The sequence below is a fragment of the Puma concolor genome, chromosome A2, assembly GCF_028749965.1.
Source record: "Puma concolor isolate L17-30 chromosome A2, mPumCon1.1.hap2, whole genome shotgun sequence".
In the NCBI taxonomy this organism is placed as follows: domain Eukaryota; kingdom Metazoa; phylum Chordata; class Mammalia; order Carnivora; family Felidae; genus Puma; species Puma concolor.
The window spans coordinates 24,519,223-24,546,013 of NC_141668.1; the positions used below are offsets into that span (position 1 = coordinate 24,519,223).

The 26,791-nt window shown below is 48.0% G+C and overlaps 2 protein-coding genes across 3 annotated transcripts in view; one reads left to right on the plus strand and one right to left on the minus strand.

Annotated features, from left to right (window-relative positions):
* The window catches only part of TNPO3 (transportin 3), a 79,424-nt gene extending 67,445 nt beyond the window's left edge, over nt 1–11,979 (plus strand). The window contains 4 exon segments of the mRNA XM_025929606.2: nt 2,419–2,531; nt 9,079–9,119; nt 9,122–9,170; nt 10,804–11,979. Of these exon segments, the coding sequence (XP_025785391.2) occupies nt 2,419–2,531; nt 9,079–9,119; nt 9,122–9,170; nt 10,804–10,822 (222 nt within the window). The 3' untranslated portion in view covers nt 10,823–11,979.
* An 881-nt stretch (nt 11,980–12,860) lies between these two features.
* Nucleotides 12,861–23,125, minus strand: IRF5 (interferon regulatory factor 5). Of its 2 annotated transcripts, none has more exons than XM_086690598.1 (9): nt 22,803–23,125; nt 18,556–18,761; nt 16,288–16,477; nt 15,809–15,873; nt 15,273–15,306; nt 14,835–15,107; nt 14,172–14,564; nt 13,968–14,086; nt 12,861–13,695 (listed from the first exon to the last, which is right to left on the minus strand). In XM_086690598.1, exons 1-9 carry the CDS (start codon nt 22,921–22,923, stop codon nt 13,447–13,449), a joined length of 1,650 nt encoding a protein of 549 aa, XP_086546724.1. In that variant the 5' UTR covers nt 22,924–23,125; the 3' UTR covers nt 12,861–13,446. The 2 variants fall into 2 exon arrangements, with proteins under 2 accessions (XP_086546724.1, XP_086546732.1); XM_086690606.1 differs by lacking the exon at nt 22,803–23,125 and adding an exon at nt 20,069–22,774.
* Between the last annotated feature and the right edge of the window lie 3,666 nt (nt 23,126–26,791).

Genomic DNA, 26,791 nt, shown 5'->3' on the forward strand with positions numbered 1-26,791 from the left:
AGACAGTCATATATAGGGCAGATGCTTAATAAATTTTTAACATTTTCTTTATATTTATACTTCAGAAATAGCCACTTGAACTTTAATTCCTATATATCAAACTCTGAGACTTCTATGTGACTTTGGTTCCATCAGATACCTCTGCAGTTCTTCCATGGGAACTTGCTTCAGGAATAAAATAGTGTCTACAGTTCCTGTTGCTGGTTGTTCAGTATGTTCTGTTTCAATCTTATACAGCAATATTTTTGTATTTTTCTAAAGAAAGTACTCAGTGGGCCCCTCAAGACCAACAAGTTTAATTCCAGAAGTCATTGACATGAGAAAAAAAATTTGCATGCTCTTTTCACTTTTTTACAAATATACTTGGTTCCCAACTAACAAAACTTGTTTTGTCAATTTAACTTTATAAAAACATTCTTGATTTCTAAACATGTGGTTAAGTGCTAACAGAAGCAGAAAATTAGAACAGCAAGGTTAAGCAGGAACAAAAACCAGATAGCCATAGGCTCTTAAGAGTTTACTGTATAGATACCCACAGAATGTGTGTCAAGAAATTTAAAGTGATTGTTTTATATAAATATCAACCTGAAACGGAGTTTTTGTAAAGGAACTCTTACATAAATTTGGGTTGTCTGTACCCCAACAGCTGATTAAAATTCTAATGATGTAAACCCAAAGAAAATTTACATTCTTTTTCTTTTTAAGTTTATTTATTTTTGAGAGAGAGAGAACGAGTGGTGGGGAGGGGAAAGAGTTTCAAGCAGGCCGCATGCTCAGCAGAGCCCAGCATGGAGTTCCATCTCACAGCTGCAAGATTACCACCTGAACCAATATCAAGTCAGACGCTCAACTGACTGAGCCACCTAAGCACCCAAAAATTTGCATTCTTGAGCACTTTCATAGTCATACCATTTCCAAAATTCACACACATTCTTCAGTAGAAGATGGCATATCATCTTTGCTGTGTGACTTGAATAAACTATTTAAACTCTTACCTCTGTTCTTCCTTTTCTTTGTTGGATACCCATCTGGCAAATTTATTCGTTGTTTCCAACCAAATTTTTCAGATGATGCTGAAACCCATTGTGTGCTAGCTAGTTTTTGCTTTTTAGTTTAGTTTCTTACTGTTCTTTTTTTTTAATGTTTGTTTATTTTTGAGTGAGAGAGAGAGTGCAAGCTGGGGAGGGGCAGAGGGGGGTGGAGGGGAGACAGAATTTGAAGCAGGCTCCAGGCTCTGAGCTGTCAGCACAGAGCCTGACGTGGAGCTCGAACTCACGAACTTCAAGATCATGACCTGAGCCAAAATCGGATGCTTAATGGACCCAGGTGCTCTGTTTCTTATTGTTCTCGTTTGGGGGTGTACTGTAGTTAACTCACAGGCTATTTTTGGATGCCAAAACTATCAATTAAGCGTTCTTCCTGTATCTCTTTTCCCCATGTGTTTTTATCTTTAGTAGAGTGTTGTCTTTCTTGGGGGCAGCATTTGGAGAGCGATACTTCTTAAGCATTTATAATGGAATATTTACTTTTGCTCTGGTTTGTTATAAGTCAACATATTGGGGGAATATATAATGTAAAAGTTCAGTTATAAAAAAGGTTATCTTACTGCTAAAAACTGACCAAAGTATACATCCTATTTAAGAAAGGCATGAAAAATTAGAGTGGACTCAAAGAAAAACAGTTCATTGAAAATAAGAACCCAGAGGAAGTCTCCAGAATTTTGATTATTAGTTTGAAGAGGAAGGAAGTAAGGGGAATAGGGGCAGACAGGTTACTATCAGGTTATGCTCAGATAGTAAATAATATTCTTTTAAATAGCAACCAGAGTGAGCAACAAAATTTTCTGACTCAGAGTACAGGTAGGTATCATAAAGAAGTGACTGGAAATGACTATTCTCCTAAGAGATGACCTTAAAATCCTTAGGGTTCTGGATTCATATTATATTATGTATATATAATTTTGACATGTTTACTTACTGTACTTTTTGCCCTTGCTTTTTGTGGTACTGAACTTTTGCCTTTGACCTTTTCACCAAAGAGTTTTCTGGCAGCTGTTTAATTTTTTTGAAATTAAAAAGTTTACCATTAAACTTCTGGCAGAAGTTTAATGATAGGAATAGAACAGTAGCATCATCAGAAAAGACTTCACTTCCAAAGTAGAAGGGCTCTTTCTGAAATGATGCCTGCTACTACTTCTTTGAATGGAAGTCTAGGTTTGCCTTCCTTTGCAGACTGTTCCAAACCCCAGAGGGTTGAAAGGCCTAAAGATAGTACTGCTTTGTTAATTCCTTTACTTGCTTCCAAGTCTGGAAGAACTAATGCTGCTAAGAAAAACCTGTGAGTCTTTGTTATTACTTGTAGGGTCCAGTTGAGTAAGTCCTGTCTCCTCTTATAACTCTTACCCTCTTCTCTGCACAGACTTTTTGTCGATGGTTAGAGAATTCCTTGAAAGGTTTGCCAAAGGAGACAACCGTGGGAGCCGTCACAGTGACACACAAACAACTTACAGATTTCCACAAACAAGTCACTAGGTGAGTGATGTGGGGTTTTGGGGTTTATTTTTTTGTCTTTTTAAGGAATATAAACAGAAGCTGAGGTGTGCAGGAAAAAATACATCTTTGTTTCTTATACCAAATTTACCTAAGAGTATATTTCTTGTGTGCCTTTGTAAACTCACAATTTACTGTCTGTTTACATTGAATTGCACAAATTGGCATTAGAAAGAAACCAGTCTGGGGGGGAAATATCATCATGCTGTATAGGTGTGCATCAGTTTTACTGTACAAATGTATTAACTGGTATCAGATCTTAATGGGTAAGTGGAAGCATTATTTCTTCCAAAAGAAAAGTGCATTGAGCAGCCCACTGCCCTTCATAAGATCTGTCTTTATCTTTCTGAAGTCCTTCTCTGTTCTCATCCATATTCAGGTGTCAGGAATGCAGATGTGAATAGGTGAAGCATTAGTTGTGAAACATAGATGATGTAAGCTGCAGTGAGTTGGAAAATTTTCACCACGCCTAAAGATACTGAAATTCTAATATTTTGAGATAGGGAGCGTGCACATGTACGTGAGCCGGGGAGGGGCTGAGAGAGAATCCCAAGCAGGCTCCGCACTGTCAGCACAGAGCCTGACGTGGGGCTCCATCTCACGAACCGTGAGCTCATGACCTGAGCTAAAATCAAGAGTGAGATTGCTTAACAAACTGAGCCACCCAGACACTCCTTTAGGTATTGACTTATATTCACACAGTGGTGGAATGATTTATAGGTCTGATAATGTGTGTTACAGTAAGGTTTGGTGATAGTGAAAACACTGGAAATATTCTAATTGCCCATCAAGAGAGAATAATTAATAGAATGTAACTAAATTGGCACTAAAAAAAGATGCAAGAATATGCATGTGATGATATACAAAGTGTATGATACAGGGAAAAAAATAACAGTATCATATAACCCAACTTGTACGACAATTTAAAAAAATTTTAATTGTCATAAAATACCATAGAATTTACCGTTTCAACCATTCAACCATTCTTAAGTGTGCTGTTCATAGTGTTACATACATTCACATTGTTGTGCAATTCCAGAATTTTTTTTCATCTTATAAGGCTGAAACTATAACCATTAAACAGCCCCCTCTCTTCCTGTCCCCTAGTCCCCAGCAACCATTATTCTACTTTATGTTTCTATGATTTGACTACTCTAGATATTTCATACAAGTGAAATCATATGGTATTTGTCCTTTTGTGACTCACATAGCATAATGTTCTCAAGGTTCATCCGTGTTGTAGCATTTGTCAGAATTTCCTTCCTTTTTAAGGCTGAAAAACATTCCATTTTATGTATATACTACATTTTATTTATTCACTCATCTGTTGATGGACATTAGGACTGCTTCTACCTCTTGGCTATTGTAAGTAATGCTGCTATGAACATAAGTGTACAAATATCTCTTCAAGATCCTGCTTTCAGTTCTTTTGGATTGAGAAGAATTCTCAACACTGTCCTTTTCCTCACTGGATGGTCTTTGGTACCCTTATTGAAAATCATTTGAGGGGCGCCTGGGTGGCGCAGTCGGTTAAGCGTCCGACTTCAGCCAGGTCACGATCTCGCGGTCCGTGAGTTCGAGCCCCGCGTCAGGCTCTGGGCTGATGGCTCAGAACCTGGAGCCTGTTTCCGATTCTCTGTCTCCCTCTCTCTCTGCCCCTCCCCCATTCATGCTCTGTCTCTCTCTGTCCCAAAAATAAATAAACGTTGAAAAAAAAAAAAATTAAAAAAAAAAAAAAAAAAGAAAATCATTTGAGGGGCGCCTGGTGGCTCAGTCAGTTAAGCGTCTGACTTCAGCTCAGGTCATGAGCTCACAGCTCAGAGGCTGGAGCCTGCTTTAGATTCTTTCTGTGTCTCCCTCTCTTTTCTGCCCCTCCCCCGCTTGTGCTTGCTCGCTCTCAAAAATAAACATTAAAAATTTTTTTAAAAAAAAGAAAGAAAATCATTTGAGCATATATGCAAGGGATTTATTTTGGGCCCTCTCCTCTATTCCATTGATCTCTTTGTCTTTATGTCAGTACCATACTGTTTTGATTACTATGGCTTTCTAATAATTTTGAAATTGGGAAGTGTAAGACCTCCAACTTTGTTCTTTGTCCAAGATTATCTTGGCTATTCAGGGTCTTTTGAGATTCCATGTGAATTTTAGGGTAGATTATTTTATTTTCACAAAAAAATGTCATTAGAAGTTTTGATAGGGATTGCATCAGATCTATAGATTGCTTGGAGTAGTATTGACATCTTAGCAATTTAAGTCTTCCAGTCCATGAACATGAGATGTCTTTACATTTATTGGTGTCTTTAATTTCTTTCAGTAACATTTTATAGTTTAAGTATTATAGTCTTTTTGATGCTTCTATAAATGAACAAACTTGTACTTTATTTTTTTTAATTTAATTTTCATGTATGGTATGTATGTATTTTCAAGTAATCTCTACACTCAGTGTAGGGCTCAAACTCACAACCCCAAGATCAAGAGTCACATGCTCCACCAACTGAGCCAGCCAGATGCCCCTAAAGACTTTTATTTGTTGTTGTTGTTGTTATTGTTTTAATGTTTGTTTATTTTCGAATCAGGAAGAGGTCGAGGCAGGGGATGGGGGGGGGAACACAGAATCTGAAGCAGACTCCAGGCTCTGAGCTGTTAGCACAAACCCAAGAACCGTGAGATCATGTCCTGAGCCAAAGTTGGATGCTTAACCGACTGAGCCACTCAGGTGCCCCTCAACTTGCACTTAAAAGCCGTTTTATTGTATGTATTATACATACACATAGTAAATTTCTGGAAAGATACACAGCTAGGACCAGGATCGGAGAGGAGGGAAGACTTTTCACTTTTTATTTCGTAACTTTCTCAACTTTTTTTCAGGAGCATGTGGTATACTTTTATAAATAACACCAGACCTAGTTTTTAAAGGGGGAAGAAAATAAAGGTTAGGCGATGGTACAAGGGTTACTTTTCTTTTCTGAGACTTGATTTCTTAATCTTACTTTGCAAAATGGTTTACTTTCTCATCTCCCGGAGTTTCTCCAGTTATTGTGTTAATTTGTTAAAATCCAAAACCTATGAGTGATGTTATTTTGTAGCTTACTAAGTGTCTTAACGTCATGTCCCCAAAGTAACTGACTTTTAGCCACAGATCAAGTGACATGCATGACTGAAACATAGCATGTGACTACCTTCATGCCACATTTTGGCAGAAGAAGGGAATTTCCCCTCTTCTAGATAGGTGTGTATTGACTGGGATAACTTCACAAAATTATGTTCTTTTCACTATGAGTCTTCACAGTAGAAGTAGAATTCCACCTACAAGCTGTCTCAGGAGAAAGAGTGTGGCTTCTTTCTGCTATTTTTTGCTGTATTCCATCTAGTATTGGTCAGTAGAAGAGCAGGATCAGACTGGCTCTAATTTCCATAAAGCAAATGGGAGTCTGGGGAGAGAACCCTCAAAGGACTAGGCTTACAGTCAAGGCTATTGGCTTGAATGTTGTCACTGAACTTCAGCTTATTCATCTGCAAAATAGGGTTAGTAATACCTATCTTATTCACAAGGGTTATTATGAGATACCACATGGAAATCTGAAGATTTGTCACGTAGTAGGTGATCAGTGAATGTTAACTTTCTCCATGGAAAAGAACCTGCTGGAATGTCAGTATGCACTTACAAATCTAGCCGGAGCATGTCTCCTGACAGCTCTAAGGCAACCACCCACACATTCTAAAATAAGTCTCCACCAAACCTGTATTCCCTTATCTGGGCTAATCTGTGACAAATAGAATGATAGAGAAAGAAAAGTCATGGAATTCCCTAATTAAAGGAGAACTGAGGGGCACAGAAAAGGAACCCAAACAATGCAATGTTACAAACAAAAACATCTGTGATCTTTGCCCTGTGATATGGGGAAACGAAGATGCAGTACCAACTTGGCCTACTTGATCTCTCATCGCTGAACAAGTTTTGCAGCTCCTCCTATAGTAGGCTGTGACAGTGGTGGGAAATGAACAGAAGATGTAATGTTAAGGTGCTAGAGAAAAGGTTTGAGATTGCTCACCTCCTCATAGTAATTCTCTTTCTCTAGTATGCACGTTGCCCTTGAACCTTCTGTTCCATGCATGACTCAGTCTCCCTTTTGAAGTTGAGGTCCTGTAACTCCTGCCTCAACATGTTGCTTTGTTTGCCATTCTAGCAGGGAAGGTAAACTGGTTCAGTTTCATTTCAGCAAGTCCAAGCCTGTTTTTCACATAGTACTGGTAATTAATTAATTCCCTAACATCTTTAGTTGGTCAGCTTCTGCTGGGGCTTTTCATTCTGCAATAATCATTCTTGGTCTCCAAGCACCACTAATTATGACTAGAAGAAATCCTGCCATCATTTCCCATTTTTCTATGTTGGTGTTTATTCTCGGACTCTTATCACTTGCATGATGATCTCGAGGTCAGAAGATGTTGAATAAAGGAAGCATGGACACTAGAGTTAGAGGCCAGTATGGGGCTGTCTTCTTGCTCAAGTTGTTAGAGCCTGTTTACTCTCCGTTATGCACCAGAACATTGGGTGAAAAGGGTTGCATGTCTCAACAAACCGCTACTAGGATTATGGGGCTTGAGGAATGGTCACCATAAAAGTATTCAGAAGTATGGTGAAAGGATTGGAATTGTGGGACTGGAAGCCAGAAAATAGAACCTGGAAAAATAGTGGCCATTTTAAATGAATGAAATGGAAAATAATTGCCAGAAGGTTCGAGGCAGAAAACAAAATACTTGTAGCTTTTACGTTTTTCTTTTTTAAAAAAATTCATTTCTTTGGGCTTAATCACCAAGGAAGGACACATTAAACATTTGGCTGCAGCTCCGGACACCAGAGCACTTGCCCACAGGACTAGGAGTGGAGCTGAGCTGGTTCGAGATGCTGGCCTTACCCCTCCTTCACCCTGGCTCACCACAGATCTCTGTACTTGCATTTTGGTTTCGGCACTTTTTCTCCTGTGTCACAAGAGAGGCAAGGAGTGGAGTTATCGTGCTCTTCCAGATTAAACCAAGCTGTCTGTTTGAGAAGGGTCGAATTTAAAACACATAAGGCTTTAGGATAGCAAAAGAATCTTAAGTCCCCATTGCTGTCCCACAGTTTAACTGTTTCCTGTTACCATAGTTCGTTACAATAGCATGCCTCACAGTGGCTTCTTTTGGGTTACACATCTTCTTCCTTTGTGACAGTGGAAGCGTGAGTGATATGTGCTCGCCGCCCCAACTACCTCCTTTGTAGTCAGTATTGATTTGGAAATAGACTGAGGAAGGTAATGGTTGTATTGAAACACGTTAAATTCACAAATGGCAGAATTTCAATAAACCCAGAAGACTTCATCATTTTCATTACATTGTTAAGATGAAGAGAGACTGGAAGAAAGTTTCTAGAATATTCTGTTGAATCGAATCCTGGAGTCTAAATCAAGGTTCATAATGATATTTCAGACCTTATAATAGGTGGGGAAATCCACATGTAGGCACTAAGGGGATAGTTCTTATTCCACCTTCTTCTCTGTGGAGTCATTATGTTAGCAATTCCTTCCCGGGTGTTTAACTGTTAAGAGAAGGAGAGAGCACTTTTCTTCTGAAGATGAACCCTAGGTGGGAGTCTGTGGTTCCTAAGTTTTTCTGAGCCAAAGAGAAGGTTGCAGAAGGATGAGCATATTAGGAAGTACTTCCTTTTCCACTGTTTTTAGCTTAGCTTTATGTTTAGTTACCAACACTGGTTATGCAGACTGACAACAAAAGAATGAAGCAAGCGTCAACTGATTTCTTGGTGACCGTTTTGGACAAAAGAGGCCTTTTGAAAAAACAGGGTCAGATGAATATTGGGCTATTCAAACCCCATCTCACTGCTTGCCTAAGGACCAAGTCCTGCTTCCTCCTTCTCCCTTTCTACATGGCTTAAGCCTTTCCTATCTCCTCTCCCTTCTCCTCCCACAGGAGGAAACCCTGAGCAGCCTGTTCAACTAGAAAATCAATGACTGATAGAGACTTAGTTGCTGGACTGGGCTTTGTAAACAAAATCTGCCTTTGGAAGAGAACGAGGAAACCAGGGTCTTTTAGTTCAGCTTGTAGAGTTAAAATTATCAGCCTGGGGTGGATATGCTTGCTTTTTCACTTGGGAGTTCTGGCTTTCTTGTGTTTATGTCAGGGACTTCAACCAAGTGTTGAACTGATTTAATCCTCCAGACATTATGAGGTCAGTAATAGATGCGGCAACTGAAGCAGCTTGGTAACTCGCCCAAGAGTGGTGGACCCAAGATTCAAACCTTGGCAGTTTTTCTCCATATACTCTTTGGAAACCATACAGCATATAATTATTATCATATGCAGTAGTTAGTATTTGCCTTTGAGTTACAGAAAGATCAGAAGCAGTCAAGAGACAGTAGAGAGAGCTCCAAGCAGAGCTGAGATCCTTCTCTGTGTACTTCAGTGTTGCGGTTGTTTTTCAGCATATTGTATCTTTCTCCTGAGTCAGGAAACCATCCTGCCTTTTCTTTTCCAGTGCTGAGGAATGTAAACAAGTTTGCTGGGCCTTGCGAGACTTCACCAGGTTGTTTCGATAGCTCACACTCCTGCACTGTGCCTGTCACCCAGGTGAGTGTCTCAGCTTTTTCCCTGGCTGTCAGGAATGCTTGGGGATGACGTAGGTTTTAATGCCCATCATGGGACTTATTACTATAGCTGGTCAGGGAGGGACTTCACAGTTTAACACTGCTGAACAGCTAGGAAATGCAGGGCCCTGATTTTCTTGGGCTAAGGCAGCCAGTATTGTCAGCTTCTTTTGCATGCCGTCTTCACCCCCACAGGAAAGTTATTATAGAAGAGCTAAAAAAAATAAATAAATAAAAATCTTCCTGTAATCTTCTTACAGACATTTTAAGGTGGTAAATGTGTATATTAAACGAATAAGTATTTTTTAACCTGGCTACCTTGGTGAAAACAGTGCTGACCTAAAGTTGACTGTGATTACATGACACCATTTCCCTAAAATTGACCTTCTAGATCAATGAGCAAAGATACTTATTCTTACCACTTTTATAGTCTAGATGTTGAAATGCCAGGTTTTTTATCACTTTCATCGTCCGAATGCTGAAATGACCAAGGCCAGAGGTATAGGGAAGGTGTAGGAAAGCCTCTTTGTCTAGCTCTTGATCATCAGTTTTTCTCCATGTGCTTCCTAACACTTGTTCTGAGGTAAAGCAAGAAGCTTAACTGAGGACAGAAAGGACTGGGTAGTGGGATTTGGGTGCCAGTTTCTTCACTGAGAGAAGAAAGGCAGCTCTCCTCTTAAGCCCCACCTTTGATGTCTTAGGCAGAATTTATTCTCCCAGGAGGCAATTCTCAATGAATGTGCAGCACCTCCCTGGCGGTTTCTGTTATTAAATGCACCAGTAGATTAAGGGACTCTTCAGCAGTGCCTAACCACACCAGAAATTATTTCTAAACTTTGGTTCTTTAATAAGTAGTGATATCATTTGGGATCTTCAAGTTTTGCAGTGTCAGGAATAGCTAACATTGATACACTCAGGCTTCTTAGTGGACAGCTATGAATGTTGATAGCTAACGTTTATGGTGCCTTTACTGTGTGTCAGATACTGTCTCCAGTGCTTTATAAGATAATCCTCAGGCGGTTCTGTGAGTTAGTGACCGTTTTTATTCCCGTTTTACAGGGGAATAGAGGTTCCAAATGTTAAATGATTTGCGTGATTGTCACAGTAATTTATAGAGCTACGATTCAGGTGTGGACATTGTGGTGCCAGAGTCCTCACTTTTAACCATGGTACTTAATACTTTTACAGAGTACCTTTTCATACAGACTAAATCAGTGGTTTTTAAAATTTTGTGAGCAGGCAGAGTCTTCCTTCAGGCTAAACTCTTGCATGAAACCCCAGTATATAAACAGACTGAAATCGATATTTTGTGGTTGGTTTGGGGTGGGCAGCCTGGACCTGTTGGTTCGCTCTACCCCCAACATACGTTCCCTAGTTTCCACAGCACACTCAGAATCAGAAAAGGGCTGCAGACTGTATCGTTAAAGCAGAAGCTGTCTTGAAATCACCAGTAAAAAATCCAACTTCTTCTTTTTTTTTTTTTTTTTTAAACTGAGTCCTTGTTGCAGAGGGTAGAATGAGGTACCTGAGCAAGTAGAGAAACGTCTGCCTTGACTTTATAAGAAGCTTACTATGTCCTGGACCACAATTATTGACTGTTTCCTCTCTTTTGTCAGGAATGTCTTTTTTAATTAGAAGACAGGAAGAAAACAAAAACCAGACTGTGTCCCACAATCAGAAACCTCCATTGTGGCAGAGGGGCCTTCACCGCCACCAGGGCGTCCCGCCAGACAGGGAGAGACTCCAGCCTTCAGAGGCCATCCTGAGGAGTTCCTGTTTGGGGGTGTGAGGGAAAATCAGCGCGGTTTAAAAAAAGATGGCTGTGGCCTGTCCGGTGTGGTGGGAGGGGAGCTGGTTTCCTGGTGAACTTGTTTCAAAAGGAAAAGTAATTTTAAAGAAATAAAAAAGGAAACAAAAAAAAGGAAAACTAAACTGAAACCAGAACTGAAACGTTCACTTGGCAGCAGTGACATGCACACATACACACACGTACCTACACACACATGCTAACATGCATGTGCACATACAATAAAATAAAAGTACAAATTTTTATGAAGCAGAAACCATTTACTTAGAGAAAATGGGAATTCAGATGAAATCGCTGCAATTGGAAGAAAAGGGTCAGGATCCTCTCTTAAGGTTTTCTATTGTTTTTTCCTCTCTTTCTCTCCCACCCTCCCTTCTTGCCCTTTCCCCCTCCTCTTTTAACGAAAACGAGTAGAAATTTATCGCACTCTCCCAGCATTTCTTCCCACCTCTAGAGTTGCTCAGACGAGGAGCCTGTTTGTTTTATATCATGGTCACATCAGTGATACCAGGACCTGTGAGGGCCAAAATTCATGTATATCCCAACCCTGACTCTATCCAATCTCTAAATCCACTTCCAATCCACAGTGGGTTGTCATCAGCCAAAATTAGGGTGAGTGGGATATAAATGTATATTCTAAGTTTTAGGTTTTTTTAAGATTTTTTTTTTTTTTTTTAATTTTTCACCCACAGACAGGAGAGAGGGAAAAAGGAGGGTGGGTGGGAATATGAGGGAAAGTGTTTACAGGGCTAACTGTATTTTACTAAAAAATGTGGAAATTATTTGACTTTGTTGGGGGGTGAGGCGGGAGAGGGAAGCCCAAAGCTGATCTTAATGTTTTAAAGGAGTTGCAGCCCTGCACAGGTGTTAGATTTGAGGGCACTGTTCTGTCTGGTGTTACAGCCATCTCAAGAACAAATCAACAGCAACAAAACAAACAAACAAACAAAAAAAAAAAGAAAAGAAATAAATTTTTAAAATTTAATCAGTGTTTGTTTTTCCTTCCTTTTACTGCCTCACAGCTCTGAAATGACACAGCTAGACGACACGAGTGAGCAGTTTTAGCCATTACCTGGTAGACAGCTGCCTATGGAGTTTAAACAGCAGGTGCCTGCTCTTGGTGCCATGGACCCTTCGTATTTCAGGGGAGTGGCTCATTCTGCATCTTTTATTCTTCTAGTTCACCCTAAAGCTCATGCTACATTTGTGGTACGTATATTCTTTCTCCTGTGGCCACCCAAGTAGATGGATTAATTCCTAACCTACTGAGTACAATATTTGGTCTTTGAAAAAAAGAAACCTGTATTGCAGTACACTTGACATAGAATAAGCTGCACATATTGAAGCTTTGACATAGGATACACCCATGAAACCATTAACACAAGATAGTGAACATACCTTTACTCCCAAAAGTTTCCTCATGCCTCTTACCATCCACCCCATGCTCAAGTAGGCACTGATCTGCTGTCACTGTAGATCAGTTTGCATTTTCTTTAGTTTTATATAAATAGGACCATTCAGTATGTTAAAGTAATTGGGTTTTAAGCTAATAAGCTTGACTGCAGAGCTCTAACTAATATTGAAACCAATGAAACAAACCTTCCTGCATAACATCGGTTGTACTCAGAGTTTGACTTGGACAGGATCTTAGGCTGCATACATTTAAAAATCCACACCCTTACTTCAGCTAGCTTCCTCCTGGAAAGCAAAGCCAGCCAGTTCAGTGCTCCTGGCGCCCTACTGACTCATCAACCTAGAAGGCAGACCCGCCCTCTGTCATGGCCCCAGAGATGGAGGGCAGGTGCTAGGGGAAATAGAGCCAGCTGATATCAGAAATCGGGTCTGGTAGAACAGCATGGAAGCAACTGGATCTTTTCAATATTTATTAATTGAAAAATACATAAAATTCCACTTCTATTCCATGTTCTTTCAAGGAGGTAGCTGCCAGCCTTAAGCATCTGGTATAATACCTATGTGCATATCTGTCTCAGATATGAGGGTGTGAGGCTCAAACTAGGGAACCCCCAAATCAGATCAGGCCCATGCCCTGTTGAGAGAGCATGGCCCACGGCACTTGACTGTCTTTGCCTGAGGAATTGGGGGGCAACCACAAGGGTGGGCCACTCTGGGACAGATCCCTCTCAGCTAGGCCCCTAGGGTTGGGGGAGTTCTCTGCTCACCGGGGCTGATGGCTGAGTTCCTCCAGAGTGAGCAGAGGCGAGGCACATCCAGGAAGACAGCCCTGAAAGCAAAAGTGGCTTCTAGCTTCCCTCAGATGCTGCGAGGAGAGCCTGGAACACAGAGCTCTCTTCCCTCTCCTTAGCACAAATCCACTTCCAGAAGACCCAGAGAGAGGACCTGCGAGCCAATGAGGTGCCAACTGGGGCCATTGCACCTCCACATGAATCCACACAGACACCTGGGAAGCCCGTGCCAGTCACCATCCGCAGTCTCATTGTTGCATGCCAACTGGGTGCATGGGCCAGGCCCCCTGGCCAGCACCAAGACCTGCCACAGGAGGGGCCTGGGCCACAGGCTGCAACCGCTGCTGGGACTGCCAGATGTGATGGAGCTCCTTGAATTGTTCCACCATGTGGTCTTTGAGGTCTGGGTTTGAGATCTGTAGCCGGATACTATCAGCTGACCAAGAAAGCTCCCCTGAGAACATCTCCAGCAACAGCCGAGCTGCTACAGGCACCACCTGGGAGGCAAAGAGGGACAGGAGAACCTTGGCGGGACTGTCCAATCTAGTTGTGCCTGAGGCATCCATCAGGAAGAAGGGCCACCAATTTCTACTTCATACAAAGGCTAGTTACGTGTGGATAGCCCTGGGCCTTGATTATCACTGGCCGCCAAGTTCACACTGCTCAGAGAGCCCTGAGCCTCCACCCTGGGGCAAGAGCTGAGCCCCAGGATTTCCCAGTATTCAAGCCAAAGCAGAGTGGGGGCTTGAGAGATGAGATGGTGGTATACCTGTACAGTGATGAGCTTCTTCTCTCGGGGTTTGAGGTCAGGCCACTCCTCCCCAAAGCAGAAGAAGATCTCAAATGGTGGCGGGGTGTTGGTCTGGCCCTTCTGGAACAGGATGAGCTCTGCAGCAAGATCAAGACCCTTAGAGTCTAGAACCATGCTCCTGGACGATAGGAAGCCAGGAGGAACATAATGTGGGTCCCTCACCATTGAGAAAATGCTCCAGGCTGAAGAGCTTGGTTTTGACCTCCCGCTGGATGGGGTTGGGCTGTGAGCCGTGGGCTGAGGCACAGGGCCCGCTCCAGAACACCTTGCACTGGCACAGGCGGATGGCATACAGATCTTGGCCTTGCAGCTGGAGTATAAGCCCGCGGTCCAGGACATCCAGCAACTGGTTTGTGTAGAAGCGTTGCTTGTCGCTGGGGATGTCCTCAGGGCTGGGGAAGCGCACTTGCTCCAGGCTCACGGGGCCAAAGAGCTCTACCTGCTCTTGGGTGGCCTCCAGCTGGCTGTAGAAGAGCCGGCAGCCCTGTGGGTTGCTGATGGTGAGGGCACGGGGTGGCCGCCCCCGGTACTGGAACTTGATCTCCAAGTCAGTCACTGTGGGGCAGAGGGCAGGCCCGCCCAGTCTGTGAGCCCTGTGCCTCCTCGTTCTGCAGCCCACTGACTTGCTCTCTGCCCAGCAGCCAGGCCATCTAGTCAGCTCTCCCACTTCTGTCTCCCCCCCACCACCCAAGGAGGGACTGGCTTGAGCATCTTTGCTCTTCATCCTCCACCCTTCTTGCAAACCAACCAAACTCGCCCCCCCCCCCAGCACTGTTTTTGGACACAGCAAACCCCCCCCCCCCCAGCTCTCCTGTGGGTCCTTACAAGGCAGCATGTGGGGGCTGATCAGCAGGTCGGGCAGGAGTTGTTCGCCTGTGGGGGGCAGGCTGGCAGCCAGGGACCCAGGCTGCAGGCTCGGCAGGACCGCAGGGAGAAGCTCCCCAAAGCCAGCAGGGTTGCCAGGGGTGGGGCCCAGGAGGCTGGTGGGGTCTGGTGCAGGAGGGCCCAGCACCACAGGTGGCTGGAGAGTGGGTGGCCACTTGACATCCTCTTTGGGTAAGGAATAGGGTGCCATGGGGGGGCCAGGTTGCACTGCTTCTACAGAGGGTGGGGGCAAACAGCTTTAATGCCACTTCTGGTAACCGCCCCCTAGGCCCACCTACTCTTGGCTCTGGGCCTCCCTTCAGCCCCCTCCCAGGTGCCTGTGGTACCTGCAGCTTCTCCTTACTCTAGGCCCCCAACCACACCACCTCCCAGCCCCACCTGTGAGGCTCAGGCTTGGTAACATCCTCTGGAGCTGAAGAGAAGACAGTCAAAGGAGAAGGGAAGAGGCCAGAGAGAGAGAAGGGAGGCCAGGTTAATGAATTGATCTGATGCTAAAGAAATAACACATGAGCACCACTAAAGGCAATTCCCCAGTGTTCAGCTTAGCAAGGCCAGACCCTGCCTCCAGTCCCAGCTCTGCCCTCCCAGGCAGGTCAGTGAGCTCTCAGGGCCTCCGTTTCCTCATCTGCCTTCTACAGGTAGTAATACCTACTCAGTCCCAACTCCTGAGGGTGTGTCAGATGACATCTGGTCATGTTTTGTGCCAACAAAACCCTAAGGAGATTCAGGGTGCTGACTGTGTTCCTATCAGAACTCCCAAGAAGAAGCTCCAGAAAAGAGCTACAGAAAGGGCAGTAGGGCCCTGGAGGAAAGGGGCCACTTAATCCTAAAGCAGAGCAGGACAGCAGAAAGGCCGTAACAAGGCCCACCATGTCAGTGCACGCAGACACTGCCAAGAGTGGCCCGGAGCTCACCTCTTCCTCTTCCTCCTCCTCCTCCTCTCCTGCACCAAAAGCGTAATCCTCACTGGGCTGTGACTCTGCAGAGCAGGGAGAGAAAACAAAAACAGAAACGCAGTCAGTGGAGGAAGAGGAGATGGGAGAAGGCCATCGGGGCTCCATGGGGCAGCTCCTGCTGTGGCTTCTTCCCTGCCGAGAGCTGCCCAAACAGGAAGGTGGAAGGCCACACAGCCACCAGGAATCACTAGGGACCTCTCTGACCCCATGGCACTAAGCTCCTTAGGCCACTAGACCTACACTCACTGGAGCCAAGAACAAGGGCAAGGTGAGCAAGATAGACACAAAGCCTGGTCTGTGCCAAGCCATCCCGGGCCTCACAAATGGTCCGTCGCAGGCCACTCCTGGAAGCCCGGGGTGTAATGACCTCGCAGGCCCAGGGCCCTGCCCCTTCCCGCACAGTTTCCTTAGGTGGCCCATGGGGTCAGGCGTGATACCTGCAGGAGCGTGGCCATTAGAGCAGACCTCGTAGATCTTGTAGGGCTGAGGTGGCATGTCCCGGGGTCCATCATAGATGAGGCGGAAGTCACGGCTCTTGTTAAGGGCACAGCGCAGGTTGGCCTTCCACTTGGCCGGGTCTGCCTCGTCCACCCCTTCGGTGTACTTTCCTGTCTCCTTGGCCCAGGCCTGGGCAAGAAGAAAAGATAAGGCAACCACAGAGAACCTCAACCTTCGCCAAAGCCCCAGCCCCTCCTGGCCTCTGGGAGTCACTGCTGAGCCAGTGAGACCTTCAGGGACACACAGCCTGACCTGAGTGTCCCTCTGCAAGGTAGGGGATACGACTCTAGGCCTTCCCAGCCCTTAGGGCTCCAAGAAACTAAAGGAAACCTAAGTGCTTTGAAAGGCATCTTATCCACTGCTCCTGCAAGGGTAAATAAGGTAAAATCTCTAAGGAGAATGGTGGATGAGAACATAGGATCTGGAGTGGGACCGGGTTTGAATCTGGAAACTGCCACCCACCAGCTTTGTGCCAGGGGCATGTCACTTTGCCTCTTTTTGCTGTGATGTCCTCATCACAGTGCCCACCTCACAGGGTGGTAGCAGAGACTCCAAGGCCCACAAAGCTCTCAGAACTGTGCCTGCACTTTGGACGGGCTCCATACACTTTAGCCGTTGGTATTATTTTTGAGGGTCAGTTGGCTAATACCAGGATTACAAAGGTTTCTTCCCTTTAACGTAGCAATTCGACTTCCAGGAATTTATCCTAGGGGTACAGAAGCATCCGCACAAAATTCTGCACATAAACAAGGTTTATTCATTGCAGCACTCTTTGTAAAAGCGGAAGACCCCAAATAAATGTCCCTCAATGGGAACTAGTTAAATTATGGCCAATCCTTAGAATGGAATAGTGGGCAGCAAGAAAAAAAAAAGGAGGGGGGCTTTTGATATCCTAACATGTCATAATCTTCAAGAAATACGAGGTACAGGAGGGTATGTATACACCTATCATTTTGTAAAAAGCAGGAGAAAAGATAGGTACATATCTGCACACATGCACAAAAATCTCTCAGGAAGGATAAACAAGACACTGACAATACTAACTGCCTCCAGGGAAGGAATGGGTGGCTGAAGACGGGTGGGAGGGAGACTTTGCTGCAAACCATTTTACACTTTTTAAATTTTGAATTGTGTTACCTCGTCAAAAATAAGAAACAGATTTGAAAAGAACATTCAAAGGGTAAATATCAACCTGCAAAGACTAAGGAGACCCTATCCAAATGTTTAAAAATAAGGATTCTCTTCGACGCAGCAATGTTGAACTCTAGGAACTAATCCCAAAGAAAATCATTTAAGATGTACAACGGGTAAGAGTTTAGAGGGTATCCGTGGCAACGGGTCTTCGACACTGAAACACTAAGCACTAAGCGATGTGAAGTGTCCAAAAACTGGGTTTGGATATCTAAACTGCTAAGCCCCGCACTGGTCACGGAAAGTGACGTGGCATTTAGGGCAGAGGAAAGCTGGTTCCGATGTTGGATGGTGAAAAGTGCAGGATATTCCAGGTTGATTCCATTTTTGAATTTTATAGACACATATGCAGAAAACTGAACATACAAGCAAAAAATTTCCATAGTTGTTACCTCCTCGTGTTAAGATTATGGGGGCATTCTGTGGTCTTTTAGAGTATGTGCACTCCAAACACGCACACTGCACACATACTCGTGTGATGAGAAAGTGACAAGAAAAGGGAGGAGGAGGAGGAGTTACAGGAAGGTCTCCTGGGGACCTTTCAGTCCCCAGCTTGCTCTGGGCACAAGGTTAAAAAAAGGCACACTGCAGGGGTGCCTGGGTGGCTCAGTCAGTTAAGCGTCCGACTTAGGCTCAGGTCACGATTGCACAGTTCATGGGTTTGAGCCCGGTATCGGGCTCTCTGCTGTCAGCATAGAACCCGCTTCAGATACTCTGTCTCCCTCTCTCTCTCTTCCTCCCTTGCTCTCTCACACACACACACTCTCTCTCTCTCTCTCATAAACAAATAAACATAAAGAAAAATTTTTTAAAAAAAGCACACTTTAGGGGCACCTCGTGTCTCCGTTAGAAAAAAAAAAGGCACACGGTGGTTATGCCTGCCTCCCCTTAGTCCAAGCCTGCGGTCGCCTGCGGCAAGGCAGCTGGGACAGCGGTCAGTTTAAGATGTATGGGGAGGTCCTCTTCTAGGGAGGGGGTGCATCAGAAGTCCAGGAGTACCCCCATCCTGGGCTTACCTTGAAGATGGTATTATCTCCGTCCTGGCTGGGGCCGTGCCGTGTGGCATGGCGCCAGGGGATGTAGAAGAATTTCCTCTCCCCATTGACCCACTGAAGCCCTGGGTACTGGCAGCTGTTCACCTGGGCCACCAGCCAGGGCTTGAGTCGCACACGGCGGGGTGGAGGGGGGTGCCTGGGGGCCGGCTGGTTCATGGCAAAGGGATCTGCAGCAGAAAGCCAGAGGGGGACATCAGAAGCTCTGCAGCTGGCCACTCCCTGCAGCAGGAAGATGTGCAGGGGGCCAAGCCAGGGATTTGCTGGCTTCCTCTTCCTCTCTGGTCTGCCCAGATGCTCACGGCCAACTCTCTTTTCCAACTGTCAGCTTTCTGGTCACAGGGTCACTGCATCTGCTTTGTGTTTGGGAGGTGGGAGAGGGGGTGGGGTTCAGATAGAGGGGATGCATGCGTGCCCCGCCCAGGCATGCTTTACCAGGTGGGGCATCAATTCCCCAGCTGCTGTGAGGCTGCAGCGGCCCAAAGGCACAGGGCGGCCCATTGCTGCCTCACTCCACGGCTAGGCAGCCCACAGCCGGTGAGTGACTGAACCACGGGGACAAAAAGCCAGTCCCCTTGCTTCAGATGGGGCAAACCGGTGCAACAGGCGCTCCAGAGCTCCGTGTGGGGTCAAACCGAAGGCCATCTGCAGCCGATGCCACTTCCTTGCTTAGCTTTCTTCCTGCCCCACCCTGCTCCCCTCCTCTCCCCACCCCTTCTGCCCTCCCTCTCCTTATCCGGAGAACTCCCTCACTATGCCCCCTTCTAGGAAACTTGGCCAAAGACCAAGTCCCAGCATGTGAATGGAGGAAGGGTTTTCACACCCACTCTTCAGAGCTTCCTTTCTTCCTCAGTTTCCCTCCAAGGATGAAGCTTCCCCACACCTGGACATCTTGAGAGAAATCCCATCAGCCCACTCAGTCTACCTCCTGCCTCACCAGGGCAGCAGCCTTAAGTGGGACTTAAGAAATACCAGCCAACTGATATACCTCAGATGTTGGAAGCTTCTGTCCTCCAGCTACTTCTCCCCGACCAGCCCTGCTCTCTCCTCTGACGGGGGTTAAGACCAGACATAAGAGGAAGGCTGCTGGGGCTGTGACACAGGTGAGGGTCCAAGGGGGGGCAGGCCTGTCAGGGAAGGAATGGCTGAAGGAACTAGGGCGTCTGGATCAGTGGGTAGGGACAAGAGCTATCCTTTGTGGCACCACCATGTGACAAAAGGACTAGGGTTTGAGTCAATACCTGGACAGTCTCCACTGAGGCAGACTAGACCCAGGTTGAAAAAAATTTTAACAGCTAAAGCTATGCAATCAATAGGCTCGGCCTGGGAGCCACTGGTTTCTGGGGGGTACCTACGCCCAGGTGGGCTTCCAGGTGGCCTGCCTTAGGTGGCAGATTGACCAAGATGATCTCTCAGGCCTGGACCCTATCATTCCAGGCCTGCTGGGAGCCCTGACCTCGGTTTCCCTGCCCAGTACCTTTTTGGCTGTGGTTGCTAAGCGCCACCTCCACGCTGCTAAGAAGTCTCCATCTGCGGGCCTCTCCTCAGGGCAGTGCCCAGCTCTGGGCTAGGACAGGGAGTTTAGGAGAGCCCCCAGCCCTGCCCCCAGGTCTTAAAAGATTGAGGGTTCAGTTCCCCTTTCTACACCAGCCTCCACCCAGCCCCAGGGGAAATGAAAGTGGCCAGAACAGACAACTCGGAAATCTGACTCACTGTGAACTGGGGGAAAGCTACATGGAAAAATTCACATTTGGGTCCCCAAGACCAAATTCTCAATCCTTCACCCCGTAGCCCATTCCCCAGTCCCCTGCTGACAGTCACTGTACATTTGGTGTGGTTCACAGCTGTGGGGATGGCCTCACCCACCACATTTGTATTTGTAGCTCCCACCCGCATCCTCAGACGAGAAGCCGTGGTCCTAGAATGACCGGTGATAGCCACCAAGAGCTGCCATTCTGGCTATGTGAAGTGGACAGAGGAAAGCTCTGGTGACCCAGAGGGGAAGGCAAGCTTCCCTGATGACCAGCCCCCGACTCGGTCAGGCCCACAGCTGCGCCAGGGGTGATGGAGCCGGGACACCAGACAGGCCTACTCCTCTCTCTGCCCAGGGCAAGGAGGAAGTTAGGGTGACTCCCTCCCCAGCCGCCTAGCCTGGCCCAGCAGTGCTGTTCAGTAGAAAGATGTTGAAATTATTCACGTCAGTAATGTACAATCCCTTCGGGTATTCTAAGGAGGGGAGTATGGAGAAAGGGCTCCCATAACAAGCAGCCAGGGCCAAGGGAGGGTATCCGGCAAGCAGGCCAAAGAAAGATCTGCCTCAGGTGCGCCAGGCCCAGGCTCAGTGTGTTTCCCAGCGAGGCTTCCTCCTGCCTAGAGGTGGGCTTAGATCTGCTTCAGACTATCCTAATGCCAAGAGTTCTGAATTTCAATGCATTTGGGCCCTGTCCCACTTTCCCTCCAGGTAGAAATAGTGGCCCAGACTTCCCGGGCACCTCAGGAGCTATAGCACAGCTCTCAGAAAGTCCATCCACACTGTGCTCTGCCGGTGGGAGGACTTGATTTTTCAGTAGAGGGCGGGCTTGACCGGGGGGTCTGCCCTGACTCACTGATAGCTGAACACGTGTGCCTTCTGGAGACTTGGGGTGACATTTCTGCGGCCCCCACACCTAGGATTTGAGCCCCGGAGAGTGGGGAAAGCCAGAAGAACCTGCATCAGTTTCCATGGAAATAAGGAAAAGGTGTGGGCTGCTGAGGACCTGAGGAGGCCCTTATGGGTGAATTCTGTAACAGTGAAGCATCTAGAAGGGCAGCCCAGGAACCTCTGCTGGGGTAGGAAAGCCCCACAATTCACGCCAAGGCCCTGGAATCCCCGGAGCCAACCACCTGAGGAGCCCGGAACCCTGCGGAGACCAAGGACCCCCTAGGGGAGGAGCTCTGCAGCCGGGTAGTGGGAGGAGCAGCAAACCCCTTGCTACCTGTCTGATTCACACAGCCTCCCGGTAAATCCCACACTAAGTTCAGGGATAAGGCAAAGGGTTCCCTGCGCCTGGCGTGACCCTAAATCCCACCGCCTCCAGGTGAGTTGACCACATCCCGAGACAAGCTGAGGCCCAGCTGCCTCTCTAGGCTTCCTTCAGGGGAAGGCCAGGGTGCAGGGGGAAACCCCAAAGTAAGGCCTTTAGGCAAAAAAGGGTGATTTCCCAGTGCCTCCCTGCACTTGACGGAGCCTTAGCGCCCCCACCGGCTAGTTCCAGGGAGGGCGGGACGATGCTTGTGGCCTTGCTGCCCCTCTATTCTCCTCCATCGGCCCCGCCTGCGTCCTGGTAGGTCCTGGTCACTCATCCCCGTTTGGGGCGCGCGGGGAGCCCAGGCTAATCCCGCGGATCCACCCCCGGGGCGCGGGCTCAGCTTCTGCCTCTTGGAACGCTCCGCGGGCTGATGGCGCCCCCTGTCTCTTCCCCCACCCTGCCGTGCCCGCCGCCCATCCCCTGCCCCTGCTCAGAGACTGCCCAGAGAGTACTGCGCGCGGTGGCGGGCACCTTCTACCCGCGTCGGCCACAGTCATCTCACTTTCCCTCTACTTTTAGGCTCGTTTTGTTTTTAAGTTCGAGGGAAGTCTGTAAGGAAACTAGTCCAAGAAGTGCGCCCCGTGATTCTTCTCTGCTAGGAGGGTCAGTGCCTCTTGTTCTCGGCCACTAGTCAAAAGACAGCGCCTCCGCCCGACACCATCTTCCCACACACTCTGCCGGAATTCCTGTCATTGGCAGGTGCCCAGGGAAGAGATGCGAAGCGTGCAAAAGGGGGGAATAGGGGCTCACCCCTCTACGACCCAAGCTAGACCGCTGTCGGGCGCCCGGGCGCTCCCCATCCTTGCGGCGGCGAGACGGAGGGAGAGCAGAGTAGACCTAGGGCTCCTGGCAGCGGTGACCCCTCCGCCGGTCCCCGGGCTCCCCGGGTGCCTGAGGGACGAAGGCTGCGGGTGTGAGGCACCCCAGGCTGATCCGGACGTAGAGAGCACCTTGGAGGCCGCCAGACCGGAGGGGCACGCCCTGCCGTGGGCGCCCCCTCTGCCCCCCGCCACCGCGGGAGCTAGAGCGCCCGGAGGAGCCGGACGCGGACCCCTCCCGCGCGCCCGCCGTACCTCCGTTCCCCGCCCGCCGCCGGCCGGTGCCCGCAGGGCGCGGAGAGGAGCGCGGGCGGCCGAAACCTACCTGTCTCCGATGCACCCGCGTGGCTGCGCCCGGGAGCACGGGCCGGGCGGCGGGGCCGGGCGGCGGGGCCGAGCTGCGCTCTCCCGGAGCTGCGCCTCCCGCTCGCCTGGCACTTCCGCATCACCCGCCCCCGCCCCTGGATCGCGGCCGCCGAGCCTCTGCGCGCCGGCGGCGCCCCGCCCTGCCCCTCGGGACCACCCTGGGCGCCCCCGGCTCTGACCCCGCGACTGAGGGCTGCAGAGCGGGCCAGGCCGGGCCCCCCAGGGCTGCCCAAGGCCTCTGGGGGAAACGGCAGGCCGAGCGGTGGCCTGGACCGACTACTGGGCTTCTTCGGCAATCTGGAACCGCAAAATAGTCATTTGACAGCCCCAGACCCCCTCCCCACGAAGCCAAAGTGCTCGGCGGGGCCCGGGAACTTCCCTAGCCCGCGCCCTCCGGGAGTTCAAGTTCGGGTCAGACACAGGCCGTCAACAAAGTACAAACGAGGGCGCGGTAGGGCCGACTGATAGGTAGCTTCTCAGTCCTCTCCCTGCCCGCCCGCGCTCCTTGGAGGGTCGCTCCAGGGCCAAGCTGCTGGCATCTGGATCCGGACACCCCCCTCCTCGACGTGCTTGCAGACAAGGATCCTCAAGCCATTCTGTCCCTTTTTCTGAGTCTCAACCTGCCTGCCCCAGCTCTCCCTCCCTGGTTGCCTTTGGGACCTCTCAGTATCAGTGCGTGGTCTCTTGTCCCACACTTAACTGCTACCTTGACCATCCATCTGTCTTCTGAACGTTCTTTGATTTCACAAATGGGTCTCACTCACTGGCCCCAAACTTCATAGGTCCTGTTCCTTCTCCTGGAGCATTCTTTGCTTGATAATGACTGTTCTCCGAATTTTGTTTCAGCATGGCCTCCTCTGGAAAGCCTACCTTGACTTCCTCTCCTTGGTTGGGTTTCTGAGCTCTAAAGTTCATCCTCACTGGTTTCCCTTATGAAATTCTTATTTTAAAGTCTGATTCCCACTGGAATCAGCTTACTCAGGGATTACTCTTGTTTTTTCATTGTTTTCTATAGTAATTAAAAAAAAATTTATAAATGAAGATTTCCAAGTTAACTGACCAAATTTTAGATAGCAACTAAAATATATACGTTCCAGATAGTATTATTTGCCCTTTAAAGTTTAGAGGCTCCTGTGTTTTTCACAAATCCAGTATTAGTTGATGAATCAGAACTTTGGCCTTCCCCTCCCCTCTCCTTTTCCCTCTAGGAGTACCTGGGTTCGTCTTTACTACTAATCTGTGTCATTACTTACTATGTGTTGTCTTTTTTCTTCTTTTCTGCATCTCTCTCCCTCTCCCCCAACCCCCAGCCCTAATGTAAAATGGAAATCTAATGATGTACAAGGGTTTTATTAATAGTATCTGCTGCATATTTCACTGTTTCATAGTTTTTAAAATTTAAAGTGTGGATGGGGAAAATGTGGGTAGGTAGATGGTTTTATATTTTTTTCTGTAAAAATGAAACTGCCATTTAATTGAAAGTGGCCATCACAAAATGGGAACCTTTTTTTTTTCTTTTCTTTTTTTTTTTTTTACCAGAGACCAGTTATGCTTGATAAACAATATTCTATTTGGTCCAGAAAAAATTATCTGGAACAATAGCCATCAGGAGAATTCTTTTATTGTCAGATGCCCCACACAGAGTCTGAGGGACCATGAGACTCTAGGATTCTGCGCATTGCCCCCTATACACTGTCCCTTTTGCTCAGGTGAGGACCCGACTTTTAGAGACTCTGACTTTGTTAGGAACCATGCAGGGGCTATGTGTACATGAAGTTCACCACACTTGAGCTGGCATCTATCTCCGTTGCTAAGTGACCTTGGGCAGGTCCGGTGAATCTCATTCCCTGTCTGTAAGGGGGAGATGATATTACCAAGCTCGTAGCATTGGCGCGAGGTTCCAGCAATAGGGGAGCTCCACTAGGGTCCTGCCTTGTCCAGACCGGGGGAATCTGAACGAAGAACCACTCTGGGACAGAGACATGGGATGGCGAGGAAGGGGCAGGGGCAGAGAGCATCATTCAGGCTCTTCCAAAACAGAAGGGTCCCCTTGCCTCCCAACGCTGTCTGTGGTGAAGAAAAAGCAAAGGGGAAGTGAGGGTGCACCTGACCACCTGCCATGCAATCACTCCCCATCCCCCACCCCACCTCCGCACCCCCCCACCGGGGCCTGGCCACACGGGAGCAGAGAGACTTGGCCTCCACAGCCCCAGGAGCCTTACTCCCAGCAGTAAGCCAGCCCTTGCCCCCACTTCCCCTGACCGGGGTGGCAGATTGAGGGTGTGGTCAGAGGCTTGATTCCGGTAGAAGCCAGGGTGCATGAGTATGTGGGTGGGGGGAGCTGTGTCACCAAAGGGAACCGAAAGAAGCCTAGTGTGAGCGGTAGGGAGAGAAGATAGAGGTGTAAGGGGTAAGTGGGACAAGACCTCCCACCCAACTCTGGACCCGCCCCCGTCAATGCAGTTCTGTGCAAATTACAGCTGCCCTTACCTCCCCTCCAGGAGACCCACCCCCTCAGGCCCAGCCCTTGGGATTCCCCAGGCTGGCCTTCTCCTTGGATATCCCCTATTTTTGGGAACTTGTTGGCTAAACACCGGGCTCTGGAGTCTAACAGGCCCGAGTCACTCCCCAGTCTACCACTGAGGCATTGTGTGACCTCGAGCAAACCACCAACTCTCTTGGAACCCCCATTTGCCACCTGTAAAGCGAGAATAACAGCACTGTAGCAGGTTGCCTGTGGGGCCTAAATTCAACCAATGCTCAGTGAGCACCTTCTTCAGGCCAGGATAAAACGGAGAACAAAAGTCGATTCTGTCTAATGCCCTGCCCTATCTATGGTGAGAGATAGTAAATGCTTAAGTAACAAAATCGGGGGTCCTCGTGGGTCACTGTGCAGGATAACAGAGGCACGACATGACCCGACTTAGGTTTTAACTTGGCCACTCTTGACTTTGTAAACACACAAGTGGTAGCTTTATTATTAGTGACGCCCAGGAGGCCATATCGGGGCTTCTTCTCCATTTCTTACCAACTGCCACCTCCTCAGAGCTTTCTGGGGCATGACCTGGAAGTCCCCCACTTGGCCAGCACAGTCACATGCACGTCTCTAGACCTCATGTCCCCTCGTCTCCCAATTTGCAGCTCTCTTTACCTCTTCACATGGCCTGAGGCCTAAGACGCCGTGCTGTCTCCTGCATCCATCATCCCAGGCCCCAGCTCTCTGCTCCCTTGGCCCTTTTAAGAACAAATGTTACTTCCCTTTTCCTTCGTGGTCAGCACCTTTCCTCACCCTGACCCCCTGCAGCCTGGCTTCCACGCCTTTCCCATGGATTCTGCTCTGGGCCTTGGTTCCACAGCTCAAGCAGGCCCTGGTACTCCCAGGAACGCCTCAGAATCTCCAGTCTCAGCATCTCTCTCACTTAGACTCTCAGAGCCTGCCTGGGATTTCATTAGTGCCAGGAGGTCTCATCAGCTCTTTAAAGAAAGATGGTGGAGACTCTCCTAGCTCAGCTCAGAGCCTTCCTGTCGTCCCCCCTCCTTGGTACTGCCCTGCGTCTCAGTGCATTTGTCACTGGTTCTTCTGCGGACCCCTCCCCCACTCATATCCTTCTAGAGCCAGAATGCCCCACCCAGACATCCTGATACCCCCACCCCCGCCCCCACTGCTGCACGGGTGCTGATTCTAGCACTCTTAAAATCTGCTGAGCTCAGCATTTCACTCAAACCACTTCCGTCCCCACTGCTGGGCTCTGTCACAGAAGAGATCAGGGCTCCCGTCCTTCCTGCCTGTTGGTAGAGCATGAGGCACCTGGACAAGAAGGAAAAGAAAGAGGAGGAAACCTTCTAGGCTTCTGCAGTGCAAATAGTTGCTTTATGGGGACAGAGGCCACTTGGCCTCATAGGATCCAGCTGTGGACCTTGGTGTTCTCTCTTGTCCCCCAAAAGACC

Coding starts and splice junctions, on each gene's coding strand:
- IRF5 (XM_086690598.1), bottom strand. CDS start 22,923: ATGCGGAAGTGCCAGGCGAGCGGGAGGCGCAGCTCCGGGAGAGCGCAG. Junction 15,307..15,808: donor AGGAGGAGGAAGAGGAAGAG/GTGAGCTCCGGG, acceptor TCTTCTCTTCAG/CTCCAGAGGATGTTACCAAG. Junction 14,565..14,834: donor CAGCCCCCACATGCTGCCTT/GTAAGGACCCAC, acceptor TCTGCCCCACAG/TGACTGACTTGGAGATCAAG.